This window comes from Meles meles, chromosome 3 (assembly GCF_922984935.1).
Source record: "Meles meles chromosome 3, mMelMel3.1 paternal haplotype, whole genome shotgun sequence".
NCBI classification, from domain to species: domain Eukaryota; kingdom Metazoa; phylum Chordata; class Mammalia; order Carnivora; family Mustelidae; genus Meles; species Meles meles.
In genome coordinates, this window is record NC_060068.1 from 83,331,315 (window position 1) to 83,348,224 (window position 16,910).

The window sequence follows — 16,910 nt, forward strand, 5'->3', positions numbered from 1 at the left end:
AAAAGTAGGTTTCCCGCTTAGCAAGAAGCTTGATACAGGGGCGCCTGGGTGGCTCAGTGGGTTAAGCCGCTGCCTTCGGCTCAGGTCATGATCTCAGGGTCCTGGGATCCAGCCCCACATCGGGCTCTCTGCTCAGCAGGGAGCCTGCTTCCCTCTCTCTCTCTCTGCCTGCCTCTCTGCTACTTGTGGTCTCTGTCTGTCAAATAAATAAATAAAATCTTAAAAAAAAAAAAAAGAAGAAGAAGCTTGATACGGGGCTCGATCCCAGAACTCAGGGATCATGACCTGAGCCAAAGGCAAATGCTTAACTGACTGAGCCACCCACGTGCACCTCAAATAAATAAAATCTTAAAAAAAAAATCCTCTTTACTCCAAGTATTTCCCAAACTGTTGACTTTATCCTGCCATGCTGTGTGAGAAAAGAGATGCATACCCTGCTCCCTGATAGTTAACCCTGTCTGTTTGGGTGGGGAGGGAGTGAGAGGTCCAGAGAGAACTGGAGCAAGGGGAAAAACCACTTCATTTCAAATTCATCAAAATCAGAATGACATGAACCACTCCTGTGTTTTTATACAGTTTGCTACATAAATATAACATACAAATAACAAAATCCAACTATGAGACCGTTGTAAGCATGACAGCTAAGTCAAAATAAATATTAACATATGTTCTACTTTGCGGCCTTTTATTTGAAAAATAATTACATATTTTTCTTAATTAGTTAGATGCACTTTTAAGAATAAATTATTGTCAATCCTTTCATCAGGTAAGAGAGTTGTAGTGCACGTGGATCTTTATAGGAAAATAAAGTCTTGAAGATGAGTGTTTCCATTCATTCTCAGTTTTACAACTTAGGAACGTACCAGGGATACTTTAGGCATGTAATGAATGAATGAATGATTTACACTTAAGAGTCTTAATCTATGGATGGAAGAGCTTTACAGGTCATCTGTAAATGTTATTTAATATCCTGATTGAAAATATGTATTTACAAAAATTTTTTTGACTCAAGTACAGGTGACACACAATGTTATATTAGGTTCAGGGGTACAGAGTGATTCCACAACTCTGCACGCCATGCTCAGGAGAGCCACCGCCTGTCACCATACAATGCTATTACAGTCACAATGACGAGAGTCCCTACACTACAGAAAACATGTAGCTTCCCAAGAGTTCCTGCAGCTTTGCGTCGTGTTTAAAAATATATTTGTATTTTATTCATCACAATAGTAACTTAATATGAAAAAATAGAAGAGCCAGACTCATGAGTCAACAAAGCCCACTGTCCTTGAGGTTCCAGGCAATACTGGGGCTATAGATAGATCCATGGACCCTCTGCTGCCTCAGAGAGGTCTGTAGAGCAAAGAAAGGGAACCTCCACCTGTTTAGACAACCACCAAATTAAAATTTAAGTGTCGGATCAGGAGATAATATTATCTTTCTCATTTTTCATGTATGTTTAAGTTTTAGAGCCACTTAACCAGGATAAATCCCAGGTCAACAAACGATTAGGGCTGCTCCTCTCTTGACCATGAGTGATAGATTGGAAGAAAGTCAGGACAACCCCAAGAGAAACATGAAAAAATCTTTGTAAAACACATTTTCTAGTAGTTGGGCTGCTAAGTAGATTCTTCTTTATCTAGTTCTCCCCCAAAGCACAGACCTCATTGACCAATTATCTATCAATTGATCTTTGATATGGAAATTATTCTGACAACAAAGAAGAACTACCAAAAGTACATCTGAGAAGCTCGAGAAGATTCTCTATTCTTATTTGCTTTATTTACCAATATTTTAAAAGAATGAATGATTGCCACTGACAGCGAGGTTAGCATTCAGTTAACACATAATTCGGACAACTCATTTTCTTGCTCACCAAAGACTCTCTCCCAAATGTGGGTCATTTATCCTCCTTGTTTTCTAGAGGAATTCACTTTTCCCCCCATTATACCAATATGATTGCACTTAAATTAATTCAATATGTTATTCACATCTCATTCATATCCAATGGATTAATTTCTTTGCTTTCCCTGGCTGATTCCAACTGCAGTTGGCAGAATTCAAGGATATATTCCCAAGGCCACTTTCTCATCAGGATGTCCTACAACTACTACAATACAAGAGTGTGAATGAGTTCATCAGTCTTAATGTCCCTCCTTTAATTAGGAAATCCTTAGAAAATTACCTCCATAAGGCTACAATCACCCAGGGCAGATGCTGTTGCCTTGAAATTTCAGCTGTCGGGAACACCCACATGGAAGAGAAGCTTCCCTTGATTCTCCTCCTGTCATGACAACAGATCACTTAGCTTCCAACCTTGGTGAAATTAATCTTCCTTAGAAGGGTATTTATATTTTGATTTGAATTACAGTATTTGAACAATTTTCTTATCCTCCAGTGAGACCCAAAATGCCTTGAGTGCAAGAGCTGTGTTATACTCCTATTTTTACAGAGCCACAAGCTAAAAAGAAAAATTGTGGGGTTTTGGAGCCGTATATATCTGGGCTTGGAGATCGGCTCTGTCACTTACTTACTTCATGTCACTCATACTTTCTGATCCTCCACAGTCTCCTAGAAAATGGGGTCATAACATCCATACTATAAAGAGTTGTAAGGATCAAGTGAGGTTATAAAGGTAAAGAACTTAATGGCTAAGTTTTCATTAAGTTTCAGCTTAAATATTAGATAAAGTTTTCCTTTCACTGTATTCTCTTGTGTATTATAGACACTGAAGTATCCCTATGTTGACCTCAGGAGTAATGGCTTCATTTTCTGAACTGAGACATGCAAGTGTGCAAAGAAGTTCCAAGATAATCATACCAAGAATGAAACAGGAGGAGGCTTTGTTTTCCTCCATTGTTTAACAACCAAGCATTTTAACACTGCTAGACACCATTCTTGGAAAAAGTCATTAAAAAACACAGGCAAGAGGAGATAAGACCCCTAAATGCCAGGACAAGCTTATCCTGGTTCACTTCAGCCAGCGCAGTGGCACCATGATGTAGCCTTGGGTAAAAATCAGAGATGGTCAGAATGTTCCTCAAAATCCTTTAGGAGGCACCATGTCATCTCCTGGAGTTCAACGCAAGCAGTTCTTCTTTGTTGGAGAACATTGTGACTTTGGTTATGAACCAAGCGAAATGCTTGGCTCTGACTGACAGGCCACACTATATAGAAAATACAGATTTTTAAAAGCATAGCTCATATCCATGTGCTAGATGCGCTCACTGAGAAGCACCGAGGGGACAGCACATTCACATCTCCAATGTCACACCCACTCAAGGACATGGCATCGCGCATACAGCCATCCCAAGGTTTAAATGATTATTTTTCTCCCTACTTCCCTGTTCTCTTTTTAAACAGAGCCCAAGAAGCTGATTTCACATAAAACGGACATGAATCAGGAACATGGGGCAAGCACTGTTGTCATACATTGGGATTTTAGGATGCCACCATTTCCTAATGCCATCTTACTTTTAATCCTAAGAATACTTTTTATTTCTCATCTACCTGTATTACCTTGGTTTACTTTAATAAAAAAAAAAAAAAACTTGCATGCACTTTCAGAGGTTTTTACATCACCCTACTACCTAAGGGGGAAAACTGGATGTACCCTAGATGTCCATCAAGATGACATTACTTGCATTACAACATACCCACATATAGTGTAAGAGTATCCAAAATGCTAAGGACAGGAAAGTTGATTTTTTTTTGAAGATTTTATTTATTTATTTGACAGAGAGGGAGAGATCACAAGCAGGCAGAGAGAGAGGGGAAACAGGCTTCCCGCTGAGCAGAGAGCCCGACACAGGGCTCGATCCCAGGACCTGAGATCATGACCTGAGCCAAAGGCAGAGGCCCAACCCACTGAGCCACCCAGGAGCCCCAGGAAAGTCAATTTCTGAACAAAGCAACATATTTAAGAATTACATTGGCAAGGTTTCCGCCAGTTGTCAGTACAGCTACAAGTATCAGTTTCTATTCAAATGATACTTTTAAGGAAAAAAAAAAGACTCTTGGTGCCTCTCTTTTTGTTTTAAACTTTGAAATCCTTGGCATAACTTCAAAGAAAAGAAGCAGGATAAACAGGCTAAATGTTTCTGAACAATGAATTAGGAGAAATTTTGACTCTATCATGGAGAGGCAGCTTGAATCCTGGGTGTGAGGGGGTCTAGAAGTGGGAGAAGAAAGGAGGTGAGCAATAAGGCTGCAAAGAGCAAGGGCAGAGGGACAGTCACGTGTCTTGTCATAGCGTCGGGAGAAAGAGATTCCTCAGGATGAGAAGTATCATAGCAACTGGGGAGAGCAACATCCACATTTTAGGTGTTTTTTCTGCTAATGTTCCCATTCCCATTTCCCCAAACCTTCCCAAAAAGAATCTTACATGCCACAAACTTATTTTTGAACTTAATTTTTTAATCCATTTGAAAATTCAAAGTTCAGCTTACTGGTCTTTTTTTTTTTTTAAACATATAATGTATTATTGGCTTCAGGGGACCAGGTCTGTGAATCACCAGTCTTACACAATTCACAGCATTCACCATGGGCTTGTATATGGTAATTCACATGCATATAAGTGAACTAGGAGATATAAAAGTTGCAAAAAACTTAGTCTTAATGTGAACTCAAATCTATCAATTCCAAAGTTCGGAGGCTAAAATTCCCACAAAATGTAATAGATAATCTCAATTTGAAATAAAGGGTGGCTGATATTTTTTTTAAGATTTTTATTTATTTATTTGACAGAGAGAGAGCGATGACAAGTAGGCAGAGAGAGGGGGGAAGCAGGTCCCCCACCGAGCAGAGAGTCCAATGTGGTACTCAATCCCAGGACCCTGAGATCATGACCTGAGCTGAAGGCAGAGGCTTAACCCACTGAGCCACCTAGGGGCCCCAAGGGTGGCTGATCTTGTAATATATGCTACTAGAGTATCGTTACTTCTAGGCCCTCTCAATGAACAGATTAAGAAAATAGCTCTGCATGTGCCCTGACCTATTTATATACACTTATCTACAAATATTTCTATATGCAACCACACATATCTATGTTCACTAATCATGTGTGCATACTAATGTGGCCAACTCTAATTCATCACCACACAGAACATTCTAGCCTCCTCCCCTTGGTTATCTACCAACTCCCACCCACTCCAACATAAGGATAATATCTATAACCCATTTGCTTAAGTATTATTCATTTCCAGTGCACTTTTACAGTGGTATAAAAATTGTTAACCTGTATCCCTGTGAGAAACAACTTCATCACCTAGAGGACAGTGCTTATGCACATTAATTTGCCCTTATTCTTACAGACGCTATCTCATTTCCAAAGTTACTGAGGTCTGAAAACGTCACATCTCTTACAATAAGGAAACTCATCCATTTTAGTAGTTAGATTGTTTTGTCACATTCTGCCTCCATCAAAGGATCCTCCAACTTCATTTTTTTTAAATTTGCACACATCAAAGTTTACTTGGGTGCCATAAAGTTCCCTGAGTTTTGACAAATGCAGTGCCATGGAACCACCATTGGAGTATCATAAAGAATACTTTCACCTCTCTAAAACAAAGAAATAAACAAACAAACAAAACCACCAAAACCCACTATAATGGGAACGTGTGCAAATGACAAGGAAGCCAACTAGAAGAATTCCCCATTGCCAAAGGCAGACCACTTCTCAACAACAAATAGAGCAGTGCTAAATTACTATGCAAAGTGTCAAATAACCATGAATGCATACTGACATAAATGATTGAAGAAACAGATGGGGAAGTCTAAGCCTCCCATGTAGAAGAGTTTCCAGTTATTTATTTGCCCACAAGGAAGTATACAGAGGACACTCCACCCCTGAAGTATGGCCTGTACATCTTTCCAAAGAGTATGCAAAGAGTAGTAGGGAAGAGTAACTTTACAGTGAAGAAAGCTGACCTTACCTCCACCACTAATCAAGGTCATCATTAACAGTTTGAAGTAATGTTGATGGCATAGACCATTGATATGATGAAAAGAGCATTCTACCTTTGTGGTCTTCCTCCCAAACCCATAACCCCAATATGATGATGGGAAAAACATCAGAAAAATAGCATTGTACAAAATATCTGACCAGTAGTCCTAAAACTGTCGAGATAATTAAAAACATGCAAAGTCTGAGAAATTCTCACTGCCAAGAGGAGGCTAAGGAAACATGATAACTAAATAACTAAATATAATATGGTATCCTGGAGAAGATCCTAGGACACAAAATGGAAATTAGATAAATCTAAGGAAATCTAAATAAAGTATGGACTTTAGTCAACAATAATGTATCAATACTGGTTAACTCATTTCAACAAAGGCACCATAGTATATGTTAATAGGGGAAGACGGACATAGGGGAATTCTCTGAAGTATCTTTATAATTTTTCTATAAATCTGAAATCTGTTCTAAAAATAAAACTCAAAAAAAATTTAAAGGATGAGGCAAAAAGTACAGAATCTATGTTCCCTCGATGGATGTTTGTGGAATTCATGCTAAAAGACTGCATCACTTTATCATATACACAGAATTCAAGTTATGCATAAAAGTCCACTTTCTTTTGCCTAAGCTATTATGTGAAGTAACTGTGTAGCTCTGACAAAGCTAGTTAGACATTAAAAGATGGGCTGAAACAAATTTTGATTTTTCACAAACAAATAGTGTCTCTTTGGAGTTAATAGGTTCCCAGGAGGCAACCCCAGTAAGAGGCTCCCATGTGCCCCAGAGGGTAGGAATGTCTACCTCAGTGAGATCACAGAAATCTTATTGGCAGACAAATCTCACGAGCATGGATGAAACCCAGCTAGCTCACTCAATCTTCTACTTGAGTTCTAGATAATGTTAGCTTTACTCTGTGATTTTTTTGTTATTTTGATTATTATAAAGAACCACATGTAGTACTGGATCTCCTATTCAATTTGCAATCGTACCACTTCTCTATACTTGAGCTCATACACATCCTTCCACAAAATCTCATACTATGAAGAAGAAATCCCATTTGGCTTTCTTGCTCATGGCTGAAGTAAGGGGCCATATTTCCTAACAATGTCTTCTCAATTGGCCACTCTAAAAGTTAAACCACCTTGTCCAAATAAACTGTTAGCTTTCATGCCAGGGAACACAAGTTCTAACTTAACTGCCCTGAAGTCCCTTCCAAGAGATTAACCACCAGTACTCAAAAAAGAGCAAGCCTAAACTCACATAAGCACACTTACACACTGCTACCAAGCCCTGAACCCAGTGATTCTTCTGTGACAGCAATTCCTTCATTAAATGTCTAGACACACTGGTATACTCAAGGATTTCAGCACAAGAAAAGGGGAAGAAATCTGTGGCTGGAATTTTAAATTTCTATGTAAAAATTTTAAATACTATTTACAGAACATATGTCCTATTTTACATTTGTTTCATGTTTTATAAATTAGTAGTTTCCTTAATATTTTACTTTTGTCTGAATTTTATAATGTAATCATTTGACTTAAACATCAAAATAGAATCTTTCGGGATGGAGCCTATATGATTTACTCATTCACTAAGCTAGTTTATTTGGACTTGAGGATCTCATTTTGGAGAATCAAAATTTAGAATTCATATATAATGAGGAAAAGATGGTCTCTTTAACAAATGATGTTGGGAAAACTGGACAGCCACATGCAAAGAATGAAACTGGACACTTTCTTCCATCACATACAAAAACAAACTCAAAGTGGGTTAAAGACCTCAATCTGAGACCTGAAGCCACAAAAATCCTTGAAAAGAGCACAGGCAGTTATCTCTCTGACATCAGACATAGCAACATTTTTCTAGTTATGTCTCGAGGCAAGGGGGAAAAAACCAAACTATTGGGACTATATCAAAACAAAAAATTTCTGCAGTAAAGGAAACCTCAATAAAACTGAAAGGCAACTTATGGAATTAGAGAAGATATTTGTAAATGACATTTCCAATAAAGGGTTAGTATCTATAGGATATAACTGAACACCGAAAAAAAACAACCCAATTAAAAAATGAGCAGAAGACATGAACAGAACAGACATTTCTCCAAAGAAGAGATACATATGACCAACAGACACACAAAAAGGTCCTCAGTATCATTCATCATCAGGGAAATGCAAATCAGAACCAAAGTGAGATACCACCCCACACCCACTGGAATGGCTAAAATCAAAAACACAAGAAACAGCAAATGTTGGTGAGGCTGTGGAGAAAAAGGAACCCTTGTTCACTATTGGTGGGAATGCAACCTGGTGCAGCCACTCTGGAAAAGTATGCTTGTTCCTCAAAAAATTAAAACTCAAACTACACTACAGCTGAGCAATCACACTGGTATTTACCTCCGAAATAGAAAAACACTAATTCAAAGGGATACACGCACCCTGATGTTTATAGTAGCATTATCTACATGGCCAAAATATGGAAGCAGCCCAAATGGCCACTGACTGATGAATGGATCAAGAAGATGTAGTATGTAAACACAATGGATTATTATCCAGCCATAAAAAAGAATGAAATTTTGGGGCGCCTGGGTGGCTCAGTGGGCTAGAGCTTCTGCCTTCGGCTCAGGTCATGATCTCAGGGTCCTGGGATTGAGCCCCGTGTCAGGCTCTCTGCACGGTAGGAAGCCTGCTTCCCTCTCCTTCTCTGCCTGCCTTTCTGCCTACTTGTGATCTCTGTCTGTCAAATAAATAAATAAAAATCTAAAAAAAAAAAAAAAAAGAATGAGATTTTGCCATTTGCAACAACATGGATGGAGCTAAAGAGTGTGATGCTAAACAAAGCAAGTCAGAGAAAGACAAATGCTGTATGATCTCATTCATACGTGGGATCTAAGAAACGAAACAAACAAGCAACTAAACAAAACAAAACAAACAACCAAAGGAAAAAAGAGAGAAACCAAGAAAGACTCTTAATTATAGAGAACTATTGGTTCTCTATGGCTGAAATAGGGGATGGGGATTAAAGAGTACACTTACCACGATGAAAAAATAAAACGGAAAAAAAAAAGCCCAAAATTTAAAATTCAGAGAAAAAAACTGCCATCTCCCCGCCCCAGTTACATTTCAGAAATTAAGCTTGTTTGTTGAATGAAAGCAAAAGGCGGTTTGGCTTGTACCACGAGTACAAACATCAGGCATCCTTGTAAAGCCCTTCTGACATTAGTCTAAACCCAATTCCCTCCATCCCCATCTGTGTTCCTGCCAAGTCTGTTAAATGATTCTGAAAGCAAGTGACAATCATGGGATTCCTTCTTAATACTAAAAGGTGATTAATCTTTAAATGTTAATCATCTCATATAGGTTCAAGTAGTTGGGAACTTCTCTCAGTAGTTTTTTCCAAAGTTTTTACATTCCCCATAGATCTATGAGGATATTGATGACGATATTCATTCAAAGTCTGCAAACCCAATACAAATAGGCTTCTAATACCTGCTTTTGCCATCTACTGCAATACAAGTAGAACCACATTTCCCCAACTCCAAGAAGATGGAAAACCCAGGATGTCAGGGATGATGTCAGCAAAGCAGAGCTCCCTCAAGGAAGTACCTCATGGTTCTCAACCTTGGGCCACAAGGTTGGGAATCACGTGGGGAACTTTTAGAACTCTTAAGTGTGGCTACACTCCAGACCAGTCAAACCAGATCTCTCTGGGGAAGGACACAGGTTTCAGTAGTGGTAAAGCTCCAAGGAAATCCCCTTGTGCAGGCTGAGTTTAGAACCATTGGTTAACAGAGTGCCTGTGTGACTCTTAACCTTAACTCACTTTGGTTTTGCCTTTTTACATTTGTGAGCTAATAACAGGCAGAGCATAAGACTCATGGTTTCATTAGACAGTAGAGATGGAATTCCAATTTAACACAGTGTTTCTGTGTGTTTTTTAATCAGAAGAAAAGCAACATGATACCCCTCACCTCCATTAAGGTTTTGGTTTCTTCATGTGTTCAAGTTTATAGTATATATTAATCTAAAAATCCCATAAATCTTTCATTTGTGGGATAGATTTCTGCCAATAAATATTCCATTTGTTTAATATAAAGAACAGGGACGCCTGGGTGGCTCAGTGGGTTAAAGCCTCTGCCTTCGGCTTGGGTCATAATCCCAGGGTCCTGGGATCGAGCCCCGCATCGGGCTCTCTGCTCTGTGGGGAGCCTGCTTCCCCCTCTCTCTCTCTCTGCCTGCCTCTCCGTCTACTTGTGATGTCTATCAAATAAATAAAATCTTAATAAATAAACAAATAAATAAAATAATATAAAGAACAATGCTTTATTCACCTTGCACAAGAAGAATATGTCCAAACAACAAAGCCACAAATAGAACAGGCAGAACACTGACGGCAAAAGACCCAAAGTTTGTAACACTCAGCAGAATTCCAGTAAGTCAGTAATTTCTTCTACCAGAAACAATGTTTAAAACCTCAGCAAGAATAGTAAGGAAATTTCATGGAAGTCCGCAGAAGGAATACGAGTCCCAAATAACTATGAATTCCCCATGGTCTTGGGATGTTTCTCCATTCCTAGCTTCAGCCCCTTTATTTCAAAATCAAATCACTGATAAGCTTGCGCTTGTGGTAAAGAAATGAAAACTGCCCCCACCAAGGAATCCATAGAAGATTCTGTAGCCTGGGGCACAGAGAAAGATCTGCCAAAAATCAGACTTCAAAACTTCTTTTTCAGAAGGTTGAGAGCTCTGCTAAGTTCCCTTCTCCCTGACAGTTTTTAAATATTCCTTCATGTTTCATTTAACATTCTTGAAATCTCAACATAGATACACATGTGTTATTAAATAACAGCCAACAGAGGGCGCACTTCTACTGACATGGGTCCTAGATTTTTTTTTTTTTTTTTTTTTAAGATTTTATGCATTTATTTGTCAGAGACAGAGAGAGAGAGAGAGCCCAAGCAGGGGAAAAGGCAGGCAGAGGGAGAAGCAGGCACCTTGCGGGACTCGATCCCAGGACTCTGGGATCATGACCTGAGCTGAAGGCAGATGCTTAACTGACTGAGCCACCCAGGTGTCCCACGGGTGCTAGATCTTAAGATTCCCTGCTGTTTGGAATCATCTCAAAACTGTTCCCCAAAACAACTTAAAAGCGCTGTTTTATATGCCTGTATAACCTAGCAGCATTAATTTCATTTCTAAACTTTTAGTTAATATAAGAGAAAAAAGACTAACCCGATTAGCCCTATTTATTTGGTGGTTTACACCAAACCAACAGGACTGACTACACAGTCTCCATGTATCTTACCACTGAAATTCATGGGCTTGGACCTCTCCCAGATAGATCCACAAACAGGGATCCCAAAAAAGGAGTTTGGACTCCACCAAACATTCTGTTCTAGGGGGCTGATCCTCTGGATCTTCCAACGATTTCCTTCCAGTTTCCGTTTACTGACAAACATTTTTTCCTAAGCTTCCTATGTAGCACTTTTGTTTCTCTTTTTGGGTCTTTTCTGTAGTCCTGAAAGTCTGTGCTATCTAGGTGAAGCAATCTGAAACCTTCCACTTCCGACCGATCACTTCTGTCTATTTCTGCTTCCTTCTCTTCATGATTGTTCCAGATCATTTTTTTGGATATCAGGTCAGGTTTCTTTCCCCACCAGCTTTGGTTCATCTGTCTCCTTGTCACCCATGCCTCCCAGGCCCCAACACCTACTAATGAAAAGATTAAAAGATTTTCTTTTTCTCATGTTACATGTAAGTAACCAACAGTAATAGCAATGAAGGGACCCAAAGTATTATAGAATAATTGGGGTTTGAACCTCTGCATATACTGAAAATTGGGTCAATCTATAAAATCAAACAATACATATTATAAAAAGAAGAGATTTTCTTCTCACTGATAAATACTTAATGACAAAATCTAAGACATCTTCGCCCTTCTTCTTAGAAAAGTAAGCCATATCTTTTGTAGAAAAATGTACAGAATCAATTTAAGCTACCTACTAAAACAGAACTTACTTATGGCATATAATGCTAAATGAATAAAGCAGAACACAAAATTCTATTGCTTACATGATCACAACAATGTAAAAAATAGATGCACCCAAAAATACTGGTAGGAAATACACAAAGTTTAACAGGAGCTTCTTTGGGCGGGCAAACTATAGGACTGTTTTCTCTTTTCCTACAGTTTCTAAAATACCCAATCTTATTATTGTGAGCATTTATTGTTTCCGCAACTTAAAAAGATTATTTTTTCCATAAGTCTTATCTTGGTACAATATTCTATATAAAATCTTCTCTGGCCCACTCTCTGCCAGCCAAACCTGGGGTAGTAGATTCAGCCGTGCTTCCTGCCCAGAGCTGCAAGGTACTGGGACTTCTCAAGCATAGAACCACGATGCCAGCCAATTCCATCACCACTTCCCCTCATGTCTCTACCTCCCTCCCATCTTGCCCCTTGAGAAAAGTTAAAACATGCTCACTTGGTTCTTGTTTTAACCAATCTACTTCACCAATCCTTCATTTTTTTTCATCCAAATAGTCACACAACATACAGCTATAGGTAGGTAAGTTTCAAGCCACCTTTAGTCCAATGCAGGACGTGGTGGATAAATTACTGCAAGAAAATCAACATCGACAGTGTCACCAAATCTGGTCTGACACACATAACTTCACTCACACTCTGGAGTATCACTTGCTAAGATAGCATGAGGGTCACCTTCCAGGAGCTTCTGTAATTCACCTGCCACAATGGTACACTTGTTTCCCAGTCCTCAAGGACAAACTTAACTTTTAACTGAAGTTTTCATTTCTAACGAGGCACACAGTTCTACTTGCTCAAATTCAACCCTTTCAAAGTAGAGTTTACAAGACAGCAACGTATCAAGCCATTTGCCACTTGGCTGATCCAGTGATGGTTTTATGCATCTTCATCTACAGGTGGGATTCCAAGAACGCAGCCGAAGCTCACTATCCCTCCATATTCCTACAGCTGCCCCCTTGCTCGTGCTTGATGTCCACTCCCCTTCTCCTTGGCACAGCATTTGTAGGGGCCCACTACTGAGCTTCTATTTCTTAATCCTATTTAGTCCTGCAAACTTGAGCCAAATGGACCCTTTCTTCCTTCTTCATTTCTCTACTGACCCATCTCATCTATGTTTTCTAAATTCATATCCTCCAAATGCTCAGCCCCCTCTCTCCATTCTACATGTCTACAATGTCAAGGAAACACACAATGAGAAGTTCTGGTCTGCACTCTCACAGCACCAGTACTGGATCACAGGCCTTCAACTGATAGTCTCCCCTTTGAGGCTCTTCCAGCATCCACAGAGAGCAGAGCCGTCACTCCTGCATGTCCCCTCACTACTCGCTGAGGTGGTTCAGAGTCACTGGCTTGGGTGAGCTTACTAGCTGTTACCCACCCAAGACATCATCTCTGCAATTGACAGTGCTTTTCAGCGTGTGAACTAACGGCCAGTAGGATTTTTAATGCTCTGGTGGTTAACAATACAAATGGAACTTCCAGGGTAATAAATCAAAGTTATAAGTTAATTCCTCAGCCACACTAATCACACATCACACACACAGTAGACATACGTGGCTACCGGCTACCATTTTGAATAGTACGGATATAAAAAAAAGTTCTACTGGAACAGCACTGATGTTGTTTACGAGAGCATGCTAAACCAATGTCACACCATTCTGAATAATACAAGTCAGCAAAGAAATTAACCCCAACCCCACATTTATCAGCATTTCCTTGGAGACCGAGTGGAATGTACACACACATAAAATATCACAGCAGTTTAGAAGTGGCCTTGTGGAAAAGCTGTTTCCATTTCCAGAACCCAGCGTATCATCCAACTACTGCTCACTGCCTCCTGTCTTGTTCTGTCCCAGAAGGTTCTTTTAAAATCGATGACCATTTTCTTTGCATAAAGTCAGGTAACTTTTTTCAATCCAAAAAGATTAAATGAAGAAAAAAGCCAATGTTAGCCCAAGGAACAATCATTCGTGGCCCTTTTCATAACTCACCGGGGATTAAAATCACAGGAGTTTGTCTCAAATCATATATTACGGTCCTCCTCAGACGCAATGATGCTACTAACAAAACACACTGATTTGGTCAGGCTACTATACTCTCCTTACCACGGGCCTTCTTGCCCAGCAAATGTACCAGTTTGAGAATGGAGTTTTTAACAGTGAAAATTAAAATCGTCCTATGTAATGCTTGTAACAGCCAACACTCCTCCCCCGTCAGCAATTTGTCTCAGTAAACATTCTTCAAAGTTAACATTCCTCGGGGCACGATGCAATCTGTAGATGAGACATCCTGTATGCATGAGCAACAGCTCTGCTCCAGGATTTAATGGCCTACGAGAGTCATTCAAACGGAGGTGTTTGCTTTCATTGCTCCTTCCTCTTCCCCTCTTCTGGAAGTACATTATTCCCCTTACCTTATATAGCAGAAATGGTAAAAGTGTGCGAATTGCCTGGTGGAGGCTAAGTTTCTATTTCAATTTTAGTATTAGTACCTCGTTTGAGGAGGTTGGGCAAACACCACTGGCTTGGAGCCAAGCTCCCAGCCACACAGTCAATGGACGCTGATGGCGGTGCTTCCTCCTCACCCTGCTTTATTCTTCATGATCCCTGCCCCCCACCCCGCCATGTTGTCACTGCTCTGCCTGTGCCTACCAAATGTGCCAAAGACACTCCACTGACCTCCAGTGAGACCCGTGCGCCATGAGCTTCCCAGGCCCAGCACCACCCCCCACTATTAAACTCACCCTGGGGATCGTCTTGGTCTTCCCCCGTTTTACATCAGCCTGAGCACTCCTCCACCACCACCACCACCCCACTCACTTCCACTCAGCCCCAGAGGTCTGCACAGACCACCCATGGGCCTACAGGAGACATCGGCTGATGGCCCAGTTTATGTGCCTCCAGCCTCCAACAGCTTCCTCAGACTTGAACTCAAAGGGAAACTCTGGGGTCCAGGTTAGCCCCCAAGAACTAGCAAGTTGCCAGGGAGCTCTGGGGAGATGTCCTCAGGAGATGTGACCTAGAACGTGTGGGCAGACGAGAACATCCAGTCCTGGGGAAAAATCACCGTCACCCTGCCAAGGGATCTCCTGGTGCCTCAACCCACACCCAGTGACAACAGCTGGTCCTTCCTCAGTGTCATCTGCTCAGCTCCAAGGGCACCCCCAACTGGGCATCAAAATGGGAGAGCAGTAAGCTTGGGGTTTCAGGAGGAATGGAGTTCGGAGTCTCAGTTCCACCACCTGCTGTCCGCCAGAGGCCTCGGTCACTTCACCTGAAAATGAAGCTGGTACCTACCTCAGAGAAGTTACGAGGTAACTAATACAAGACTAGTCCCAAGACAGAGTCTGGTTCAGAGGTCAACTGGTCAGGCAAAGCATTTATTGCTTTGTCTCGATTTGTTTTTCAAAGGATTATAAGTGAATCCTCAACCCTTGAACTCAGAGTATTTTAACTGCTGCTGCAACAAAAATGTATCCGTGTTGGTTTCAAAAACTAGACAAAGCTCCCAGGAAGGAAGGTTTTATTTTAAAATTTCTTTTCTTCCAGTCCTCTTTATACGCAGGACTGGCATACTCTGAGGAGTACAGGGGAAAGCGCTCTTTTGGAACATACCCGAATCTAGACGGTCCCGGTTTCCGCGTTCATTTGGTTGAACCACCAGGTTTTCCATGTGCTGGAAGAGATAAAGTCAGACAGGGTTTTAACAAAAATTACTTATGGGCCCAATTCTGTTGATTTTTATCAACTCACGAAAAGCCACCTCAGAAAACATCAATGAAGACATGTCACATGTCTCGCCACACATCAACAAAACTAGTCTTGTACTTAATTCGTATCATTCAAGAGCTACAGAAAAGGAAGGACCTGCCCCACGCAGAAGCCCTCCCGAGATCCTTTCTTCCAAGAGGCCGTCTTCCGGGCGTACTCCTGCAGCTACACTGCAGGCAAACATCTGGAGCTATGCCTCTTTAAGGAAAAACTAGTTTTGGAAAATGTGTATCATCATCTTGCATATACAACTGCAACCCAGAAAGAGAGCCAGCTTGGGTCATAAAGAACAGAGACTGAAAATTCAAGTTATTCTGAAACTAATGATGTATGTTATGGTGACTAAAAAAAAACACATTTTTAAAAATTTTTTTAAATAAATAAATAAGTAAATAAAAATTTCAAGTTATTCTGAACGTGACATGGTCTACACCCCTGAAGATTTGTTTTTGATTTTTTTGTGGGGGAGGGGAAGTAGATTTTTTTTTTCTTACCACTAGACCTTCACTTCTACAGCAGCTCTGGGGGAAAGTTACAAAAAGAAAGAGGGACAGAGAATCCTTACCTTTATATTCTCCTTTTCAGGTGATGATCTGCTGGTTGCCAAATTCTTAATCTCTGCAAAAGGAATGATCCTCATCAGGATCTGATAGGAGCTTTTATTAAAAAAAAAAAAAAAAAAGAAAGAAAGAAAAGGAAAGAAAACCCAAAAAGTAGACAACAAATATACATGAATTGCCCCAGGAGCTGTCTGTGAAGAGCTAGCCTAGATTAGACTTCTTAAAAATCAACTCTCCACAGAATATGTGACAGCCCAACTGCCACACTCTGGTAATATTTGTGTGGACCGAGAGGTAAACAAGCCCAGGACCTCTTGCAGGAAATCCTGAGGAAAAAAAAAAAAAAATCATTAAATCAACAAATGCCCCTGATTCAAAAGGAAGGCTGCTCACAGAATAAAGGCTCTTCAAAATAGCAGAGATTTTAAGAACATGACTGGTACCTACCTGAGGATATCCCACATGTCTAGTTCCTCAAATACCACAGATTTCATGTTTCATAAGGGCATAATTCATTCCAGATGAGATCTGGCCTTTCCTCGGACATCCCTGTAAGACCGTGATACCAGCACAACCCTTTGG

The 16,910-nt window shown here is 40.3% G+C and overlaps 1 protein-coding gene across 1 annotated transcript in view; it reads right to left on the reverse strand.

The window, feature by feature from the left end:
* The window catches only part of ARHGEF28 (Rho guanine nucleotide exchange factor 28), a 329,197-nt gene that overhangs the window by 127,327 nt on the left and 184,960 nt on the right, over positions 1 to 16,910 (reverse strand). Inside the window, 2 exon segments of the mRNA XM_045999285.1 lie at positions 15,613 to 15,673; positions 16,334 to 16,386. Of these exon segments, the coding sequence (XP_045855241.1) occupies positions 15,613 to 15,673; positions 16,334 to 16,386 (114 nt within the window).